At 48.1% G+C, this 21,237-nt stretch overlaps 1 protein-coding gene across 6 annotated transcripts in view; it reads right to left on the minus strand.

The window, feature by feature from the left end:
- osbp2b (oxysterol binding protein 2b) overlaps positions 1 to 21,237 on the minus strand; it is a 354,770-nt gene that overhangs the window by 50,300 nt on the left and 283,233 nt on the right. For 5 of the 6 annotated variants that reach the window (XM_080208479.1, XM_080208478.1, XM_080208480.1 and 2 more), the window contains one exon: positions 11,732 to 11,779. The exons of the other annotated variant lie outside the window; for it this stretch is intronic. In XM_080208479.1, the coding sequence (XP_080064605.1) occupies positions 11,732 to 11,779 (48 nt within the window). The remainder of the gene's footprint in view (positions 1 to 11,731; positions 11,780 to 21,237) is intronic. 6 annotated transcript variants of the gene reach the window in all.

The following is a 21,237-nucleotide window of genomic DNA, read 5'->3' on the forward strand; positions in this document are numbered from 1 at the left end:
TACATCAACAGTAGAGACGCTGGTCTTGGACTGGAGTAAACACAATAAGAAGTCTCACAACACCAGGTTAGAGTCCAACAGGTTTATTTGATCTTACAAGCTTTTGGAAACAGTGTTCCTTCGTCAGGTGTGTGGAAGGTTCTGATGAAGGAACACCGTTTCCGATTACTACCGGATAAACTGGTTGGACTCGAACCTGGTGTTGTGAGGCTTCTTACTGTACATCAACAGAACAGGAACAGCAGCCATTTCTTATGAGTTTACAAATAGGATTGAAACATAGGCCAGAGCTATTTGATTTATTACTTTCACTGTATACTACTAATACATGTGACAAGTATTGTTTCTTGTGCACCGTACAGGCAAAGCATACTATACGTAGAGAAGGAAAAGAGAGAGTGCAGAAAGTAGTGTTACAGTCATAGCTAGGATGTACAGAAAGATCAACTTAATGTATGACATGTCCATTCAAAAGTCTGATGGTAGCAGGAAAGGAACTGTTCTTGAGTCGGTTGGTACATGACCTCAGACTTTTGTATCTTTTTCCCAATGGAAGAAAGTGGAAGAGAGAATGTCTGGGGTGCGTGCGGTCCTTAGTTACACTGGCTACATTTCCGAGGCAGCAAGAGTTTGGAGAGTGCCGCTTCCCAGACTGTAAATGGAGGCAGATCGAAGGTGAGGGGCAATGGGTCAGATTGGTTCCCCGTTCTGACCAATGGGGAGAAACTCTAACTGATTAAAGTTGAGTTGTCGCATCACCTGACAGGAAGCTCAGTGCTCACAAAGAGTTCTAACATCAGCCACACAGCACTACTGACAGGAACATTGTGCTGCTCACTGTTTAGATACTGTGGAAATATATTTGGATGTCACACACAACAGATAATCTCCAACGTCGCTGAGGCAGATTATCTGGTCATTGTAACATTGCTCTTTTTGGGGGCCTGCTGTGTGCGAATTGGCTGCTGCACTTCACAAAGTTACTCTTATTAAAAAAAACTGTTCCATTTGTCAACGTGACTGATAGCCAAGTTCCGCACACATGAGGACGGCCTCAACCGGGATCTTGGGTTCATGTCACACTATCTGTAACCCCCATGACTTGCCTGGGCTTGCAACATCTCACTCATTGTCCTGTCTGGAGACAATACACATCTCTTTGACCTATGCTTAATGCTATCTCCACTCACATTGTCTGCACCTTTAAGACTTGATTAGCTGTAAAGACTCACATTCTAATCAGTATTCTGTAAACTGAGTGTGTGCCTTTATATGCCCCGTCTGTGATCAGAACTCCCCACTCACCTGACGAAGGGGCAAACCCCGAAAGCTAGTGGCTTCTGCTACCAAATAAAGCTGCTGGACTTTCACCTGGTGTTGTGAGACTTCTTACTCCATTTGTCAAGTGCAGCTTGTCCAAAATAACACCAGCTTCCAGCACATTCTTTTAACCATACTGCTCAGGTGCATTAACAGGAAATGACCTTGCGCTGTGACAGTGTAACACGCTGCCGTAGGAGACAGGATCCGGGATCAGCCGGCAGGTCATTGAGAAAATAAAAAAAAGAAACGGAAAATGCAAGAACCACCCAGCAGGCCAGTTAGCACACGCGGATGTCCATCTGACTGTGTGTTGCAACTCTCCCATCGATGGGGGCTCACTCATGGATTCTACCGCAGGATAGGATTAAGTCACGGGTAGATAGGTTTCTGATAGACAAGGGAATTAAGGGTTATGGGGAGAGGGCGGGAAAGTGGAACTGATCCACTTCAGATCAGCCATGATCTTATTGAATGGCGGGGCAGGCTCAAGGGGCTAGATGGCCTACTCCTGCTCCTATTTCTTATGGGATATTTGACTGGGGATAGATTGGAGAGTGTCAACAGCCACTGCAAACCACTTTCCAGTTCAGGCCTTCCAAAGCTGGTGTTTAAATACACTAGCTGATGATAATGCTGCCCCTGAGATGAAAGCTGTTGTGGGATGGGCCTGCTGGTCCACCCCGTGTGAATAAAGGACAGTATAACTGTTCCTAAAGATATAACTGTTAGACCGGGTCTGCGGCAGGTGGTGAAGGAACTAACAAGAGGAAATAACATACTTGACCTCATCCTTACCAACCTGCTGGCTGCAGACGGTATCGGTAAGAGTGACCACAGCACAATCCTTGTGGAGACCAAGTCCCACCTTCACTGGGCATCCATGAGGCACTGTGGACCATCAACAGCAGCAGAATTGTACTCCAGCACAATCTGCAACCTCATGGCCCGGCATATCCCCCACTCAACCATTACCATCAAGCCAGGGGATCAACCCTGGTTCAATGGAGGGGGCAGGAGGGTGTGCCAGGAGCAGCACCAGGCATACCTGAAGATTAGGTGTCAACCTGGGGTGAAGCTACAAAACAGGGCTACTTGCATGCCAAATGGCAAAAACAGCAAGTGACTGACAGAGCTAAGCGATCCCACAACCAACGGATCAGATGTAAGCTCTGCAGTCCTTCCAGAACCAGTTGAGAATGGTGGTGGACAATTAAACAACTCACTGGAGGAAGAGACTCCTCAAATATCCCCATCCTCAATGATGGAGGAGCCCAACACTTCAGTGCAAAAGATAAGGCTGAGTTATTTCCAGCCATCTTCAGCCAAGAGCGCCGAGTAAACGATCCATCTCGTGATCCCCAGTGATCCCCAGCACCTCAGATGCCAGCCTCCAGACAATTCGATTCACTCCACATGATTTCAAGAAACGGTTGCAGGCACAGGATACTGCAAAGACAATGGGCGCTGATAACATTCTGGCAATAGTACTGAAGACTTGTGCCCCAGAACTTGCTGCTCTTCTAGCCAAGCTCTTCCAGTACAGCTACAACACTGGCATCTACCCAACAATGTGGAAAATCACCCAGGTATATCCTGTACACAAAAAGCAGGACAAATCCAACCCGGCCAATTACCGCCCAATCAGTCTGCTCTCGATCATCAGCGAACTGATGGAAGGGGTCATCGACAGCGCTATCAAGCAGCACCTGCTCAGTGACGCACAGTTTGGGTTTTGCCAGGGTCACTCAGCTCCTGACCTCATTACAGCCTTGGTTCAAACATGGACAAAAGAGCTGAATTCCAGAGGTGAGGCGAGAGTGACATCAAGGCCGCATTCGACCGAGTGTGGAATCAAGGAGCCTTAGCAAAACTGGAATCAATGGGTATCGGGGCAAACTTTCTGCTGGTTGGAGTCATAACTGGTACATAGAAAGATGGTTGTTGGGCGGGGGGGGAGTGGTGTCAGTCATCTCAGCTCCAGGACATCTCTGTAGGAGTCCCTCAAGGTAGTATCCTAGGCTCTACAATCATCAGCTGCTTCATCAATGGCCTTCTTCATCAGGTCAGAAGTGGGGATGTTCGCCGATGATTGTACAATGTTCAGCACCATTCGTGACTCTTCAGATACTGAAGCAGTCCATGTTGAAAGACAAAATGATCTGGACAATATCCAGGCTTGGGCTGACAAGTGGTAAGTAATATTCGTGCCACACAAATGCCATCACCAATAAGAGACATTCTAACCATTACCCCTTGGCATTCAAGGATGTAACCATCACTGAATCCCCCACTGTCAACAACCTTGGGGTTACCATTGACCAGAAACTCAACTGGACTCACCACATTAGGAGAAACTCTGAGATAGGCTGAAGGAGAGACTCTGGGATAGGCTGAAGGAGAGACTCTGGGATAGGCTGAAGGAGAGCACCTGGGATTGGTTGAAGAGAACTCTGGGATTGGTTGAAGAAGGGACTCTGGGATAAGTTGAAGGAGATGCTCTGGGATTGGTTGAAGAAAACTCTGGGGTTAGTTGAAGAAGAGACTCTGGGATTGGTTGACGAAGAAACTCTGGGGTTAGTTGAAGAAGAGACTCTGGGATTGGATGACGAAGAGACTCTGGGATTGGTTGAAGAGAATTCTGGGATTGGTTGGAGAGACTCCGGGATAAGCTGAAGGAGATCTCTGGGATTGGTTGAAGAAAACTCTGGGGTTAGTTGAAGAAGTGACTCTGGGATTGGTTGAAGAAGAGACTCTGGGATTGGTTGAAGAAGAGACTCTGGGATTGGTTGAAGAAGAGACTCTGGGATTGGTTGAAGAGGAGACTCTGGGATTGGTTGAAGAGGAGACTCTGGGATTGGTTGAAGAAGAGACTCTGGGATTGGTTGAAGAAGAGACTCTGGGATTGGTTGAAGGAGAGACTCTGGGATAGGCTGAAGAAGAGACTCTGGGATTGGTTGAAGAGGAGACTCTGGGATAGGCTGAAGGAGAGACTCTGGGATAGGCTGAAGGAGAGACTCTGGGATTGGTTGAAGAAGAGACTCTGGGATTGGTTGAAGAAGAGACTCTGGGACAGGTTGAGCACTGGTGACAGGGAAGTTGTCATCACTACACATCCGTACTGTAGTAAGACCTGGACTGTGCATCAGATATACATAAAGAGCGCCAGAGACACCCTTCCACTGCATCCTTCTGATTCCAGGGCAGGACAAAGAAAACCCTTCAGACACTCTGAATCTCTCCTTCAAGCACAGTGGCTTTGAGATTAACGGCTAATGCAGAGAAGGAAGGAAGAAGAAAACTGCAGATCCCACCACCTGGTGGGACCTCCTGTTCCACTTGCCCAGAGACCAGTAGTTCTAGAATCAGTCACATTAACAGCCAGGGCAGAAACCCGTGATCCTGAGAAAGCATCATCTTTGAATAGAGAGATGATTAACATCGGCGATTTGTGGACATTCGACACTGAGGCTTGGCTCCTTCTCCTCCTCATAATGCCATTTTATAGAAAAGATGACAGGAAAACCCATTCACAAAACGTCAGTTGCTTGAAGTAATGAGTAAGATTCATAGTCCTCACCAACATTACAAATGGATACTCAATCCAACCAATTGAAAGTAATTGATTCAGACAATGGTTTTGGGAGCTCTGCCTTTATACCACACTCAGACCTTGATTCAGAGAACGAACAAATGATGGTCTAATGTCAATCCATGGTTAGTGTTTACTGAATGATCTCAAAGCTCTCTGGAGCCCTGTGCCCAGCTGGCTATGCTGGACTGGGGCAAGGCATTTCCCTGTGGCATATTTATCCCAGGCTACAGAACAATCACTAGAAAACACAGCATAACACTTGCTGATGTTCCAGGAAGACCGCATCCCAGCACCAATCTTGTGGACACTTCAATAATCGGTCACTGAGTCAATTCAGGACATCCAAGACCAAAGGACAGAAGGGCCATGTGTGAAACCCCGGGTACTGTCACCCTACAGGGATGAAGGCAACTGATTTCCCCCACTCCCTTCGCCACCCCAGTTGGCTATATTCCTGCATTGACGATAGACTAGATCAGAGGGTGGTCAAACCAAACTCATCCAATGTTTATGAGCACACTCCTTCCAATACGGGCAGTGAGCTCTCCAACACAACACTGCAATGCAAAGGACACCCCTGCTGATCTTCAAAGAATGATCCTTCACAGGGATTTATTGGGAGGACAGCACCCCCAGTAATACTGCGCAGTGAAACTCCAGCCTAGCCAATGTGTAAGGAATCGTGGAGCACCCTTGAACCGACGCCTCAGCCAGGAAGCCTCCAAACTGGACCAAGCTAACACCTCGGCGGGTAGTATCGCTTCAGCAGAATGGGAAGCAGTGCTCTGTCCCACTGGCTGCCCACTGTCTGACAGTCTCTGCTACCTACTGGGCTTTAATGAAGGTTTTCAAAAGGTCACCAGGAATATAGAAATTAGCATGTCCCCTGCAAGGTGAGAGATTTGAAGATTGTTCTTTCCCCTCTAGTGGAGGGTCAGATCGCAAACGTTTGTCCCTGTGAAGCTTGCAGCTGGAAGGAGTGCAGACAAGACACACAATCAAACTCCATCAGAGCTAGAGGATAGAAAGGATTCAGATGAGTAAACATTCAAATAGGTTGTGGAGCTGAACGGAAGAACTCAAAGTAATGACAGCTTATCTCAGCCATCTCAGTGATCTGCCATAAGGTGTCATCACTGACACACACACACACACACACACACACACAGATACATACGCAGACACAAATTCACACACACACACAGAGGCAGATGCATGCACAAACACAAGCAGGCACACACACATGTACACACAGACACAGGCAGATGCATACACTCAGACACACACAGACGCACACAGATACACGCACACAGAATGTACACACGGGCACAGGCAGACACGTGCACACAGACACACGCGCACACAGATACACCTGCACACGGAGATAGGTAGACACATGCTAACTATTCTATATCACATACTGTGTGCAGTTTTGGGCGCCGCACCTGCGCAAGGATATTTTGGCCTTGGAGGGAGTGCAGAGGAGGTTTACTAGGCTGATACCGGAGTTGAGGGGGTTGAGCTATGAGGAGAGGCTGAATAAACTAGGCTTGTACTCGTTAGAGTTTAGAAGAATGAGGGGAGATCTCATTGAGACGTATAAGATGATGAATGGGATGGATAGGATAGAGGTGGAGAGACTCTTCCCGCTCAAAAAAGACAGAAGGACTAGGGGGCACAGCCTCAAGATAAAGGGGGGGCGGTTTAGAACGGAGTTGAGGAGGAACTTCTTCACTCAAAGGGTGGTGAATCTCTGGAATTCTCTGCCCGTTGAAGTGGTGGAGGCTGCCTCGCTAAATATTTTTAAGAAGCGGGTTGATGGGTTTTTGATAAGAGAGGGGATTAAGGGTTATGGGGAGAGGGCGGGAAAGTGGAACTGAGACACGACAGATCAGCCATGATCTTATTGAACGGCGGGGCAGGCTCGAAGGGCCAGATGGCCTACTCCTGCTCCTATTTCTTATGTTCTTATGTTCTTATAATCATCATCATCTCAGTGATAATTGTTCGCTAAGATTCAAACATATTACCTACTCTTCAAGTAGGAGTGTGATGCCAAGAAGCATGTAAGAACATAGGGACACATAAAATAGGATTAGGGGTCGGTTATGCAGCCCCTATTTACTGCTCTGTCATTCAATAAGATCATGGCTGACTTAGCTCAAACCCACTTTCCTGTCTTACCCCCAAAAATCTATCCCAAGTGTTGAAGATATCCCAGCTGAACATCCACAGCCCTCTGGAGGATAGAATTTCAAAGATTCACAACCATTTGAGTGAAGCAATGTTCCTCGTCTCTCGCCCCTATCCTGAGACTAGCATCCCCAGGCAGGGAAAACAGCCTCTCAGCATCAACACTGTCACACCTCACAGAATCTCATATGTTTCAATAAGATCACCTCTCTGCCAACTAAGCTCCAGGGATATTGGTTGGAGAGATCAGAATGAAACTGGACTGGTTAGAATGAGAGTTTTACATATAACACTCTCCTTAACGTATTCAATCCCTGTCCACAACTAATAGTTTCTGCTGCCACAACCTTCGGTCATGTTTTTGCATCCGTGTTCGCCATTGGGAACTGTGATGTCCACATGAATTACTCATTATATGATGGAGATGTGGTGGAGTTCAGGGATGGAGTTTCAAAGCAAAGTCTCTGAGGAGCTGAAGACACGGCTGCCAAAGCTCGGGGGTAAAGGCAGCGTGGCAAATCAGAGGAATGGGAAATCTTGGAGTGAGGGCTGTAGGGATGGAGGATGGTGTGGGGGTGGAGGGTGCTGCAGAGATGGAGTGATGTGTTGTAGGGAGGGGGTGGTGTAAAGAAGGGAGGCTGTTGTGGGGAGGGAGGGTGTAGTTGAGATGGAAGGTATTGTAGAGATGGATGGTGGTGTAGGGAGAGAGGGATGGTGGTGTAGGGAGGGATGGTGGTGTCAGGAGTGATATGTTGTAGGGATGTGTTGTAGGGAGGGGGGGAGGGTGGGTGGTGTGGTAATTGAGGCAGGCAAGGCCAGGGAGGGAATACTGAATCTGAGTTATTGATAGATCAGGGGCCGTTATTGGTCAACTGCGATGGGATGGTGATACAGTGCGAGATACAGACAGAGCTCTTCACAGAGGGTGGATGCTAGGAGTCCAAGCCAGGTGAGCAGTGGGGGGTTGAATCCAGAGGTGACAAAGGCAACAGGAGGCAAAGGTGGCTGATATTCAGGGGATGGAAAAATAGAGTCTCGACAAAGAATCAGTAAATCCCTGCAGTGCAGAAGAAGGCCATTCAGCCCATCAAGTCCACACCAACTTTCCGACAGAGCATCCTACCCAAGTCCTAGCCCCGTACCCCCACATATTTACCCCACTAATCCCCAAACATATCTTTAACAGCGAGGGGCAATTTGACATGGCTAATCCACCTAATCTTTGGACTATGGGAGGAAACGGGAGCACCCGGAGGAAACCCAGGCAGACACGGGGAGAAATTGCAAACTCCACACAGACAGTGACCCAAGAATGAAATCAAAATGTGTCCCTGCCGCTGTGAGGCAGCAGCGCTAACCACCGTGCCACCATGCTGCCCATAAGAGGACATGGGATCAGGGAGTCCGGACAGAACAGGAAGCCGAGACTGCAAACAACCTGAGTTAAGGGACCAGTGATTAAAAATACAAACTAATTCAACCTGGTTTCTGACTTGGTCTAAAATCTCTGACCTGAAAACCTCTCATCTGTTGACTTGACGACAATTAATTCCGGCGGATGCAGCTTCAGCTCAGCAGCAGATTAAAAATAACATTCATGGGCAGCATATCATGCAATTTACAGCTTATATTCTCAAAAATATGCTGCAGGTTGAGTGAGAATCCTTAATCCAAAACCCTTGAAACTGATGGTGTTCCAGTTTTCAGGTATTTTTGGATCCACTGTATATACGATCGGCCCGAGGCCTACTGACATTACAACAGCCTAAGCCTCAGCTAGCTACAGTCTACAAAACACTCAGTTGTTTCTCCATTTGCCAACTCTCACACTGTACATGTTCACACTTGTTAAACCCTAATATATTGCATTGCTTTATTAGCATACAAATGAACTGCATATCTGGGCAAACAAACTCGCTTTTTGGATATATTTGCCTTTTGGATGTATGGTTAAGATAAATTTGATGCATTCCAGATATATTATGTAATTAGACAACTCTAAGAGGGTAATTATGACTGCTTTTGTCATTCAGGGTAGTAAAAATTGGCAGAGATATGCGAGATGGATGGGGGGGGAGGGGGAATTTAATTGATGTTGTATATTTTAAATCATGCCCAAAGACAATGTTACTCTCAGTCCAATGATAGAACGCTCTTTATTTAATATTAATGTTTAGCAGGCTAATAAATATTCCTATGAATGAGTAAATATAATTAATAAAATAAATTTTTAATAGTCTCACATTATTTCCTAACAGCTTAGTAAAATCTGAATGCTGAAATCTGCCTTGTTGGTTTGTAACTCTGTGATCAGATTGTGGATAGGGGATTTTTAACCTATGTTCAGCACTGTCTGTGTGACACTGAGAGTGTTTTGCCGTCAAAACCCAAAGCTTCGGCCTCCATCCTGAATGATGATGAGTTACTCTGTATTCCAGACATGTGCCGGTAACCTCCTGGAGGGAAAACGTGGAATCAAACATCTTGCACAAGTCATTTAAAGCACAATGCTCCTGAGGTAGGGAAGAGATCCTTTTACAACGCTTCACTGTCCAATTTCAATCGTGATGCCAACAAGGACGTTTTTGATTGACTGTCGAATACCGTTCACAAAATCCGATCGCCAATCTCAGTGGATCCATTGTCTCGCTCACAAGAAAAAAGACACCCAAGAATTTTCTAGAATGCTGACCACCATTTTGGCAGAGGAAGCGCGAGAGAGAGAGAGAGGCAGAGAAAGAGCAAGAGAGAGGCAAAGAGGGAGAGGCAGAGAAAGAGCAAGAGAGAGGCAAAGAGGGAGAGGCAGAGAGAGAGAGAGAAGTAGAGAAAGAGAGGCAGAGAGAGAGAGGCAGAGAGAGAGAGGCAGAGAGAGAAGAGAGCCGGAGAAAGCCTCAGAGAGCTAGAGAACAGAGAGCCAGAGAGAGAGCAAGAGAGCCAGAGAGAGAGCAAGAGAGAGAGCAAGAGAGAGAGAGTGAGAGAGTCAGAGAGAATGTGAGAGAGGGCGAGAGAGCCAGAAAGTGAGAGAGCCAGAGGGAGAGAGATAGAGAGACAGAGAGAGAGGCATCCACAGATACAGAGAGGCAGAGAAAGAGATTCAGAAAGAGAGAGAGACAGACAAAGAGAGACAGAAACCGAGAGTGAGGGAGACACGCACTGAAATAAAGAGAAAAGACAGACAAACAGGGAATCAGAGAGTGAGTGACAGATAGGGAGTGACAATGGGTAAGATTAATCCACGCACCCCACTGCGCATTTCACGGTGGCCTGCCATTGGTCAGTGGTGGGATCTTCTGGTCACGCCATTGTTAACGGGGTTTCCTGTTGAACACACCCCTGTCCACCAAGAAACCCGCGGTGTGTGTGGGGGGCGGGGGGTGGTGGGCAGCATCAACGGGACCAGAAGATCCTGCTGCTGTGAATGGCTCCAACCAGAGAGAGAGCCCAAGAGACAGACTCGTGCTGTGTGTATGGTCATTTCGCCCACTCAACAGAGTAGTCTGCCCATTTCCAATACACGGGCCACAAACGTCATTCATTTGCTGTTGGAAATTTACCAATCACTTCCTGTTATAAAATCAGGAAATCAAATGGCAATGATCTAACCAGGAATTTACATCTCATTAAAAATCACAAGGCTATTTCATTTGCACTCAATCAACTCTCAAACCATCTGGAGCAAAGATATTCAAGTTGCTGAGAACCATCGTTGCAAATTGAGAGAGAGATAATGTGCAGTAATTACCACAGCATTCCATGTCTAACATATCTTAGGATTCAATTCAAGATTCTGCAATGAACTGATTTCACTCGTGCCAACTCAGGTGATAGGGAGGAGGAAGAACTTGCGTTTTCCAGTAAATATTAATGTCAAAACCTGCCGCAAGGTGACTCACACAAAACTCTCCCTACTGGAGTGTCAAGGTGTGGACCAACACAGAGAACCTTTATTTCTGGTCCAAAGTGCAACACCATCATATTTTAATCAAACAGCATTTAGATTGGTTACAGGTAAAACGCAATGCTGTAAAGATATCAAAATACATCAACTTGCAGGTGACAAGAATGGAGTGAAGCTCCAAGCATCAAATTAAAAGACTAGTCGAGCATTTCACCATGGCAATGCCCACATTTCGAAACCAATATGAAGCCAATTATACAAGAGGCCATTCGGCCCACCAATTCTCTGACAGAGTATCTTACCCAGGCCCTCCCAGCCGCCCTATCCCTGCAACCCCACACATTTACCACGGCTAATCCATCTAACCTGTACAGCTTTGGTCTAGCATGGCAGTGTTGTTGCAGTACATGCTGTATACAGCACAATAACTATGGAGCCTGGTGGGAGTTAATGATCCACACATACGCTGGACAGAATGAGCAATGGCAGTTCTATCTCTGGAGGTCTGAGTGTATCACACAATACTGAAATGGCAGAACCATTTACGTACTTACAACGATGGCACAGGGAAAAGCTGGCTGAGCTATCAAACCATGCCTCCCCACCTCCTCACCCCACTCATGTCTAGAGCGTCATGTCTAGACACTTCCCAATCCCACCAACCTGCCAGGCAGCCAGAACAACCCAGACAATCACATTGGCTAAGTGAACATCAATCCACCTACCTTTAATATGATGTGATCTCTGCCCCAGCCAAGAACTGGTCCAGCTCCCTTGTGAAGGCGTGCAAAAGAAAGACTCTCATTTATATCCTAATTTTCATAAACTTGGAGAGCATCCCAAAATGCTTTATGACCCGTGAGGCACGTTTAAGTGTGGAAACTGTTTGGATATAACCATCGCAACATGCGCACAGCAAACTCCCATCAGCTGGAATGTGATGGTAATGATGGTTGAGGGATAAAGACTGGCGAGGACACCAGACAGTAACACTCCCACGGTGGTCTGAAATGGTACCGGGGGATCTTTGTACATTTGCCGAGGTGTGGTCTGGGCTTGGCATCACAGCCGATAGACACACACCTCCAACACGGCTCCCTCAGCACTGCACTGGCGAGTCAGTCTGGGTACACGCTCAGGCCACTGAAGTGGGACTTGAACCCATGGCATCCAGCTCCGAGACCTGCCCACCTTAAATAAAAAGCAGTAACCATAAAGCAAACAGGGTGCTACAGCTGGAATAGGCTGCTCGAGGCCCAGTGGGAAACACAATATGGTAGGAGATCAGAAATTCAGAGGCAATCCCTCAGAACCTTTTGACACCTATTCCCGTCAACAACTGTTAAACAGCAGCATTGCCACAACAACAGACTTTGTAGAACCTTTCCTGTTGAAGAAAACATCCTGAGATAATTCTGGAAATAACTGACAGTGAGCAAAGAGAAAATGGTTAGGAACAGCAACCAAGGCAAGTAGAGGCGTGGTACACTGGGACATGATGTTAATATTCATTATGACTGAAATGAAGTCACTACTTACCTCTCCTTCAATTTTGTATTCATTGCTTTCTTATTATTTTTTAGACAATAAGGAACGACTCACTAACAGTGACATCTGTGGAACATTTAGCTAATTCCCTTTTTATTTCCACATCCCAGGCTGATCAACATGTTCACAAATAGAACCAGGCTAATCAATAATAATCAACGGGGTGCTTCCTCTTATGGGGCACTCTAGGACAAGAGGTCATAGTCTTAGGATAAAGGGTAGCAAATTTAAAACAGAGTTGAGGAGAAACTACTTCTCCCAAAGGGTTGTGAACCTGTGGAATTCGCTACCCTGAAGTGCGGTGGATGCTGGGACAGTGAATAAGTTTAAGGAAGTAGTGAGACAGATTTCTAAATGGCAATGGGTTGAAGGGTAATGGAGAGAAGGCAGGAAAATGGGGAGGAGGACTGTATCAGCCATGATCGAATGGTGGAGCAGACTCGATGGGCCGAATGGCCTAATTCTGCTTCTATATCTTATGAACTTACAAAGTGACTACAGGATAGGAAAACAGATTCCTCTGGTAAACAAGCAGTTATCTCTCTAAAGCTCATAATCCTTCTGCTATTCTCTCACAATCGATTGTGAAAGGCACCTGGCAAACAGCCTGGAGAATAACTAACTACCCCCCAGTCTTTAGTGTGTAGACTCAACAGATCGTTGGGAACATTTCTCATTCTGCTCACAGTCTGCACCACCAGTACTCGTTGTTACTGCCTCTGATGAACAGCTCTGCCTTGGTGGAAATGTTCGCGAGTGTTACTTCAACAAGGGTAGGTGAAAGGGCTGGGACACGTTTCAGCCTGTCATACCTTCCAGGAACTCCCATCAATGTCATGGGTGGTAAAGTGGTTCGCACTGCTGCCTCAAAACACCAGGGACCCGGGTACAATTCTGGCCTCAGGTCACTGTCTTTGTGGAGTTTGCACATTCTCCCTGTGTCTGCGTGGGTTTCCTTTGGGTGCTCCGGTTTCCTCCCACGGTCTAAAGATGTGCACGGTAGGTTGACTGGCCGTGTTAAATTGACCTAGTGTCAGGGGGAAAAGCAGGGCAAACAATTGAGATTACGGGTATTGGGCCTAGATGGGGGCGTGATCGATGCAGACTCGATGGGCTGAATGGCCTCTTTCTCAACTGTAGGGATTCTATGTCAAGAGCTGTTGCTTAGGCAACAAATCCTTGCCCCTTTTCGAGTTTATTTCTTTCTCACAGCGGCTGATCGGATGAAGCTGATGCCAATTTACTGCTCATCAATGTCAACATTACGTCCGAGACATCCCAGTCCTCGCAGGACTCAGAAGCTGGGTCAAGTAGATGGTTTCTAATGAACACTGTCACCAAGTGACTGCTGTTGCCACGGCAAGCAATACAGAACTCTGCTCAGCCGTGACACCAATGCATCAATTGTCCACATCCAGCCTACCTGTCACATCAGCTAAAACCGTCAGGGATACTCAACCCCACACACAGCACTGCCCAAGGATGTGGGATTCGCTATTATCCTTCCAACAAAATGCTGCACAAAGACAGAAAATGCTGGAGACAAACAACAGGTCAGATGGCATCTGGGGTGGAAAAACGGTTAACAAAAGAGAAGATGCTGGAAAATCTCAGCAGGTCTGGCAACATCTGTAAGGAGAGAAAAGAGCAGACATCATCTGGACTCGAAACGTCAGCTCTTTTCTCTCCTTACAGATGCTGCCAGACGTGCTGAGATTTTCCAGCGTTTTCTCTTTTGGTTTCAGATTCCAGCATCCACAGTAATTTGCTTTTAACGTTTCAGGTTATTTTTTATTCACTTATGGGATGCGAGTGTCTCTGGCTAGGCCAATTTCCCATCCTCTCATTGCCCCTTGAGAAGATGGTGCTGAATTGCCTTCCTGAACTGCTGCAGTCCCTGCAGAGTAGGTAGGATTTTGACCCAGCGATAGTGAAGGAATGTCTGATTTATTTGCCAGGTCAGGATGGTGAGTGGCTTGGAGAGGAATCTCCAGGTGGTGAAGGTCCCAGCTTTTGGCCCTTGTCCTTCTGGAATCTAGGTGATAGTGATCGTGAGTTTGGAAGGTGCTGCCCAAAGAACTCTGGTGAGTTCCCGCAGTGCATCCTGTAGATGGTACACACCGGTGCCAATGTTTGTCAGTGGTGCAGGGGGTGACTGTTTGCAGTTGGGGTGCCAATCAGGCAGGTATGCTTTTTCCTGGATTATGTTAACTGCTTGTGTGTTGTTGGAGCCGCATTCATCCAGGCAAGTGGAAAGTATTCCATTACACTCCTGATTTTCACAGTAGCTTCACAGCAGTATTAATGTAAGCCTTACTTGTGACTAGTAAATAAATAACTTTGACTTGAGCCTTGTAAATGGCTTTGGGGAGTCAGGAAGTGAATACTCAATGCAGGATTCCTAGCCTCTGAACGGCTCTTGTAGCCACAGTATTTATACGGCAGAGACCAGTCAGTTTCTGGTCATTGGAAACCCCAGGATGATGACAGTGGGGATTCAGTGATGGCAATGACACTGAGTTTCAAGGAGCGATGGTTAGGTCCTTGCTCGCTGGATATAGCCATTGCCTGGCACTTGTGTGGCACGAATGTAACTTGCCACTTGTTAGCCTGGATATTGTCTAGTCGTATTGCATTTGGGCATGGGACGCTTCAGTATCTGTGACCCTCCCTCTGCGAAAGGGCCACATCTTGGCAAAAGTGACAAACTTCCACACTGTTCAACAATCCCTTTCCTCCGGCAAGAAAGTAATCTCTGCCAATCACATTCTGTATCCATCTGCTAGGAAATGGAGGAGAAACTTGGGACAGGTTCTTCCTCAGTCATCTCCTCTTCAAGGAAAGGCAGTTTCCCTCTCCTCCCTACCCAGCATAGTTGAGAATAAAAGGGGGAATTGTGGACAGAAATTAACTGACATCCTACATCTGTGGTATCATCGCACCATCCCCCCCCCCCCCCGCCAATGCCCACCCCGCAGGAAGTGGTACAGAACCACACAGCGCAGGAAGGTCATTGCAAACATGGATTCTTTGTCTATCTTACACAGGGTAGCAATCGGGTTATCACTCACGTCAGTTTCCCTGGAACCAGGAAGGACAACAATCAGCCTGGATTAGCACTCACGGGGATAGATCGTTTAAGTTTATTTATTAGCGTCACAACTGGGCTTACATTAAATATGCAATGAAGTTATTGTGATAATCCCTGTAGTTGCCCCACTGTTTGGGTACACTGAGGGAGAAGTTAGCACGGCCAATGCACCTAACCCGCACACCTTTCAGACTGTGGGAGAAACCCAGAGGAAACCCAGGCAGACATGGGGAGAATGTGCAGCTTCCACACAGACGGCGATCCAAGCTGGGAATCAAACCCGGCTCCCCGGACCTGTGAGGCAACAGCGCTAACCACCGTGCCCACCACGTCGCCCCAATCCCTCACACTGTCACTGGTGTTACCGAGGCAGTAGGTGAATGCATACGGACAAGTTTCCTGAGTTCTGCCCACGCCTCTGAAAATTAGTGGCCAGTGGAGAATAAGCCTCCTGGTCACTAAGCACTGCTGTAAAGTGTCTTGGGAAGGACAAAGTGGAGGAAAATGGAGAGAGTACTCATTTACAATGATTCCGACTTGTAAGGGCCTCTGATGAACTTATTAAGGAAAGGACTATGCAGTGTACAACATTTTCCTCGTCAGCTGCTGCTACTGCCAGTTTCCCCTTCTGGCAGCTTTGCTTTGTCTTGTCCTCGGGCAGTGTAAGCACGTGAAATCCGATCCATTTTCAGCTGGCACAGGAGAATTCAGCCCTAACCCTGCTTTGCTGCTCATACATCTCAGCGCTGCCGGTGGGACCTACAGCCCACCAAACTTACTGCCTCCAATCCGGCTCCCCAACTCTGACTGGACCCATTCCTCTCTCGGCATTGGTTACCCGACACAAAACCATCCTTTCGGAGCATCGATCCCAGACCAATCGGAGCGAGAACAGCCCATAAACAAAACTTCCTCATCCCCAATCATTAACGCATCGAAGAGCTTAGACTTATAAAATTCTAATGGGACTAGATGGATGTTCCCGATGGCGGCCGAGTCCAGATCCAGGGGGTAAACCATCTAGGACGGAGATGAGGAGACATTTCTTCATCCAATGAGTGATAAGCCTGTGGAATTCATTACCCCAGGAAGTAGTTGATGCCAAAACGTTGAATATAAACAAGAGGTGGCAGGATGTAGCACTTGGAGCGAATGGGGTCAAAGGTTATGGGGGGAAAAAAAACAAGATTAGGCTGTTCAGTTGGATGATCAGCCATGATCGCAATGAATGGCGGAGCAGGCCCAAAGGGCCAGGTGGCCTCCTCCTGGTCCTATCCTCTATGTTTCTATATGACACATAGGGGCCCCTGTTCCTTTTGCCCAGTTGCTAGTGGCAACACCAGGAGATTAATCTTCAATTGTGGGAGACTCCAGGGCAATCCTGCAGGATTGGTAACACTAAATTCACTGCATGAGGCACTTTGTTAAAATTAAAGATTATACATTAGTGTCACAAATAGGCTGCAATGTGAAAATCCCCTGGTCACCACACTCCGGCGCCTGTTCGGGTACACAGAGAGATAGTTTAGCATGGCCGATGCACCTAACCAGCACATCTTTCAGACCGTGGGAGGAAATTGGAGCAACCGGAGGAAACCCACGCAGACACGGGGAGAATGTGCAGACTCTGCACAGACAGTGATCCAAGCCGGGAAATGAGTCCAGATCTCTGGCGCTGTAGGGCAGCAGAGATAATCACTATGAGATAAACCAGCTTCTCAGGTAAATGGCACGATTATCCCACTTAATGGAAAAACAGACCTCACTGTCTAAAATACCACACTTTGAAAAGTGCTGAACCTAAAGTAAAGAGCTCTCTGAATAATTTTGTCATTAAAGCAGGCAGAGCTGCCTCAGCTGTTCAGCGTTGTGCTGAGTGGAATGTAGGTGTCGGGATGTGCAGGATGTTGACAGTCTAAGCGACATGTCATTGATCAAACCGCAAACTGATAATAAAAGATCTCCTCAACGGCTAAAGCGCCAAGTGGCAATCGAAGTTAGTGCAGCCTAGTCAGGGAGATGTCAGCGGGTGCCAGGGTAGTTTAAAGAGGGTGATTTGTGATTGAATCAGACCAATAATGGATACAACCACCAAGTTCACAGAGCCACCAAAGGGAAAGAGTTTTCTTATTCTCAGACACCCTGGCTGGGACTTTCTGGCTGTGTTCCCCCCAAAACTGGAAAATCCCGCCTGAGATCAGTGGACCTCTGCATGGTCCGTGTCCAGCCAGCTACGATCCCCATGCCAGGCGGGATGAGAAAATTCCGTACCCCATTTTCCTCTACCTAATGATCGCAGCGGTTCACACTGCTGCCTCACAGTGCCGGGGACCCAGATTCGATTCCCGGCTTGGGTCACTGACTGTGCAGAGCCTGCACATTCTCCCCGTGTCTGCGTGGGTTTCCTCCCACAGTCCAAAGCTGTGCTGCTTATGTTGATTGGCCATGCTAATTTGACCCTTAGTGTCAGGGGGATCAGCAGGGTAAACGTGTGGGGTTACATGTGGGAACAGGGCCTGGGTGGGATTGCGGTCAGTGCAGTCTCAATGGGCCGAATGGCCTACTTCTGCACCAGAGGGATTCTATGATTCCCCCCACCTCCGAAGCTGTGGTTGCTATTTTTGAATATGTCAGGGAGTGGGGAGCGAAACTTCCTGACTGAATCATCCTTTCCCTTTACATGTTTTGGCTTTTCTCTTACTTTTCCTTCCGGACAATGACACACCTGCTCTCGGCCTGTCTTTGGCTTCCTTTCTTTCCCCCTTTTAGTCCCTGGCAGACAAACTCATTCAGTTGCTCCCACGTCCTCAGCCAGCTACCTCAGACATGCCCTGGTCCTTGTCCCACCCCGTCCTTGCTCCTAACCAATTACACCTCCAACTTTTCCCGCTCCTGGTGAACGGTCATGGAACTGATGCATTGGACGGGACTTTCCAGCTGTGCCCGCCCCAAAACTGGAAAATCCCACCCCTGGATCGGCTGGATGGTTCCCCTCCCCCCCCCAACACTCCCCAGCTTGCTATGATTCCCACAGCGAGCGATTAGGGAAAATTCCCCACATTGGCTCACTTTCTTCTCTCCACAGATACTTCCTGACCTTCCGACCATTCCCAGTATCTGCTGTTTTGATTTCAGATTTCGGGCACGTGCCGTGCTGTGCTTCTGGATTTCTGCAGATTTGTTCACCGACCGGTTCTACTTACACTGCAATAATCTCAGAATAGCGGCGTGCTAATAGTGGCAAATTCATCCAACATACTTCATCCATCCGCATCAAGTTATTATATATTCCCCAAAGCTCTGTCTAATCAAGCACGCTTGTATTACTGCAGCCTAAGTGTGGCTAAGTACTGGCAATATGACAGAGATGGATACGAAAGCTGAATCAAACTGCTCCATTGCTGATAAACCAAAGTGATTTATGAGCATCAGCACAACTGGAGAATGCAGTCGGCAGACTGGGAACGAGTTGGTCATTCACTCCACCAGGTCATTTATAGTTTCTGTTCCAAAAATAGAATTTTTAAGAGGCTATGAGAGTTAAGTGAAAAATAAACAAGGACAGTGATGGAAGGGCCTGTGGGATTGTAATGTTGTAACACCCAGATTTGTATTCTAACTGGGGATGAGAATATACAACTCCCAAAAAATTGATTCATTCATTGCCTTCTCTCTTGCTCTGTATGTCAGCGCCTGACAGACTCTGTGTAATATCAGGGCTTGAAACACCCTGTACAACGTCAGCACCTGACACGCCCTGTACAACGTCACCGCCTGACACGCCCTGAACAACGCCAGCGCCTGTCACGCCCTGAACAACGCCAGCGCCTGTCACGCCCTGTACAACGCCAGCGCCTGACACGCCCTGTACAACGCCAGCGCCTGGCACGCCCTGTACAACGCCAGCGCCTGACACGCCCTGTACAACGTCAGCGCCTGACACGCCCTGTACAACGTCAGCGCCTGACACGCCCTGTACAACGTCAGCGCCTGACACGCCCTGTACAACGTCAGCGCCTGACACGCCCTGTACAACGTCAGCGCCTGACACACCCTGTACAACGTCAGCGCCTGACACGCCTTGTACAACGACAGCTCCTGACACGCCCTGTACAACGCCAGCTCCTGACACGCCCTGTACAACGCCAGCTCCTGACACGCCCTGTACAACGCCAGCTCCTGACACGCCCTGTACAATGTCAGCGCCTGGCACGCCATATACAACGTCAATGGCTGACACGCCCTGCACGTCAATGCCTGATGCCCTGTACAACGCCAGCTCCTGACACGCCCTGTACAACGCCAACTCCTGACACGCCTTGTACAACGTCAGCGCCTGACACGCCCTGTACAATGTCAGCGCCTGACACGCCCTGTACAACGCCAGCGCCTGACACGCCCTGTACAACGCCAGCGCCTGACACGCCCTGTACAACGCCAGCGCCTGACACGCCCTGTACAACGCCAGCGCCTGACACGCCCTGTACAACGCCAGTGCCTGACACGCCCTGTACAACGCCAGTGCCTGACACGCCCTGTACAACGCCAGTGCCTGACACGCCCTGTACAACGCCAGTGCCTGACACGCCCTGTACAACGCCAGTGCCTGGCACGCCCTGTACAACGCCAGTGCCTGGCACGCCCTGTACAACGCCAGCGCCTGACGCCCTGTAAAATGCCAGCGCCTGACACGCCCTGAACAATGTCAGCGCCTGACACGCCCTGTAAAACGTCAGCGCCTGGCACGCCCTGTACAACGTCAGCGCCTGACACGCCCTGCACATCAATGCCTGACACGCCCTGTACAACGCCAGCTCCTGACACGCCCTGTACAACGCCAGCTCCTGACACGCCCTGTACAACGTCAACACCTGACACACCTTGCACAATGTCAGCGCCTGACACGCCCTGTACAACGCCAGCGCCTGACATGCCCTGTACGTCAATGCCTGACACGCCTTGTACAATGTCAGCGCCTGACACGCCCTGTACAACGCCAGCGCCTGACATGCCCTGTACGTCAATGCCTGACACGCCTTGTACAATGTCAGTGCCTGATGCGCCCTGTACAATGTGTCAGTTTGACATGCTCTGCACATATTCTGCCAATCATGTAGTTCAACCAGATGAGCCTTTTGACCACTTCATATCGAACATGAGATTTCTGTGTCGACATTAAAAAAGTTGGGAATGTGTTTGTTCTGAATCTGATATAGAGGTTTCGAGGCTGTGACCCATACAAATTAGACCAGCTTCATTTTTGTGTTATTTTCCATCACTCAATGCTACTGCAAACAGCATGCACCTGGAACAGTAATCACTTGCAGTGTCCAAGCAGATTGGGCGTTCAATTTTTAAATGTCAATGCTGTTTTGTACTGAATGTGATGTTTGCATAGCCCTCGCTATGGGAGCGGCTGTGGTCGGTTTAACGCTCACATGTCGAATCCGAGGAAGGGTTCACAGCCGTGGTAATGGCGTCTTGTCCTGGGGTCAGTGCAGCCACTGGAAAGGAGCAAAGATGAGCTCACACTAAACCCAAAACAAAACCCTGAAGTGTTTCCAATTAATGCAAAGTCAGTGACCTGTAACA

This window comes from Carcharhinus amblyrhynchos, chromosome 20 (genome assembly GCF_965287045.1).
Source record: "Carcharhinus amblyrhynchos chromosome 20, sCarAmb.v2.hapA, whole genome shotgun sequence".
Classification (NCBI taxonomy): domain Eukaryota; kingdom Metazoa; phylum Chordata; class Chondrichthyes; order Carcharhiniformes; family Carcharhinidae; genus Carcharhinus; species Carcharhinus amblyrhynchos.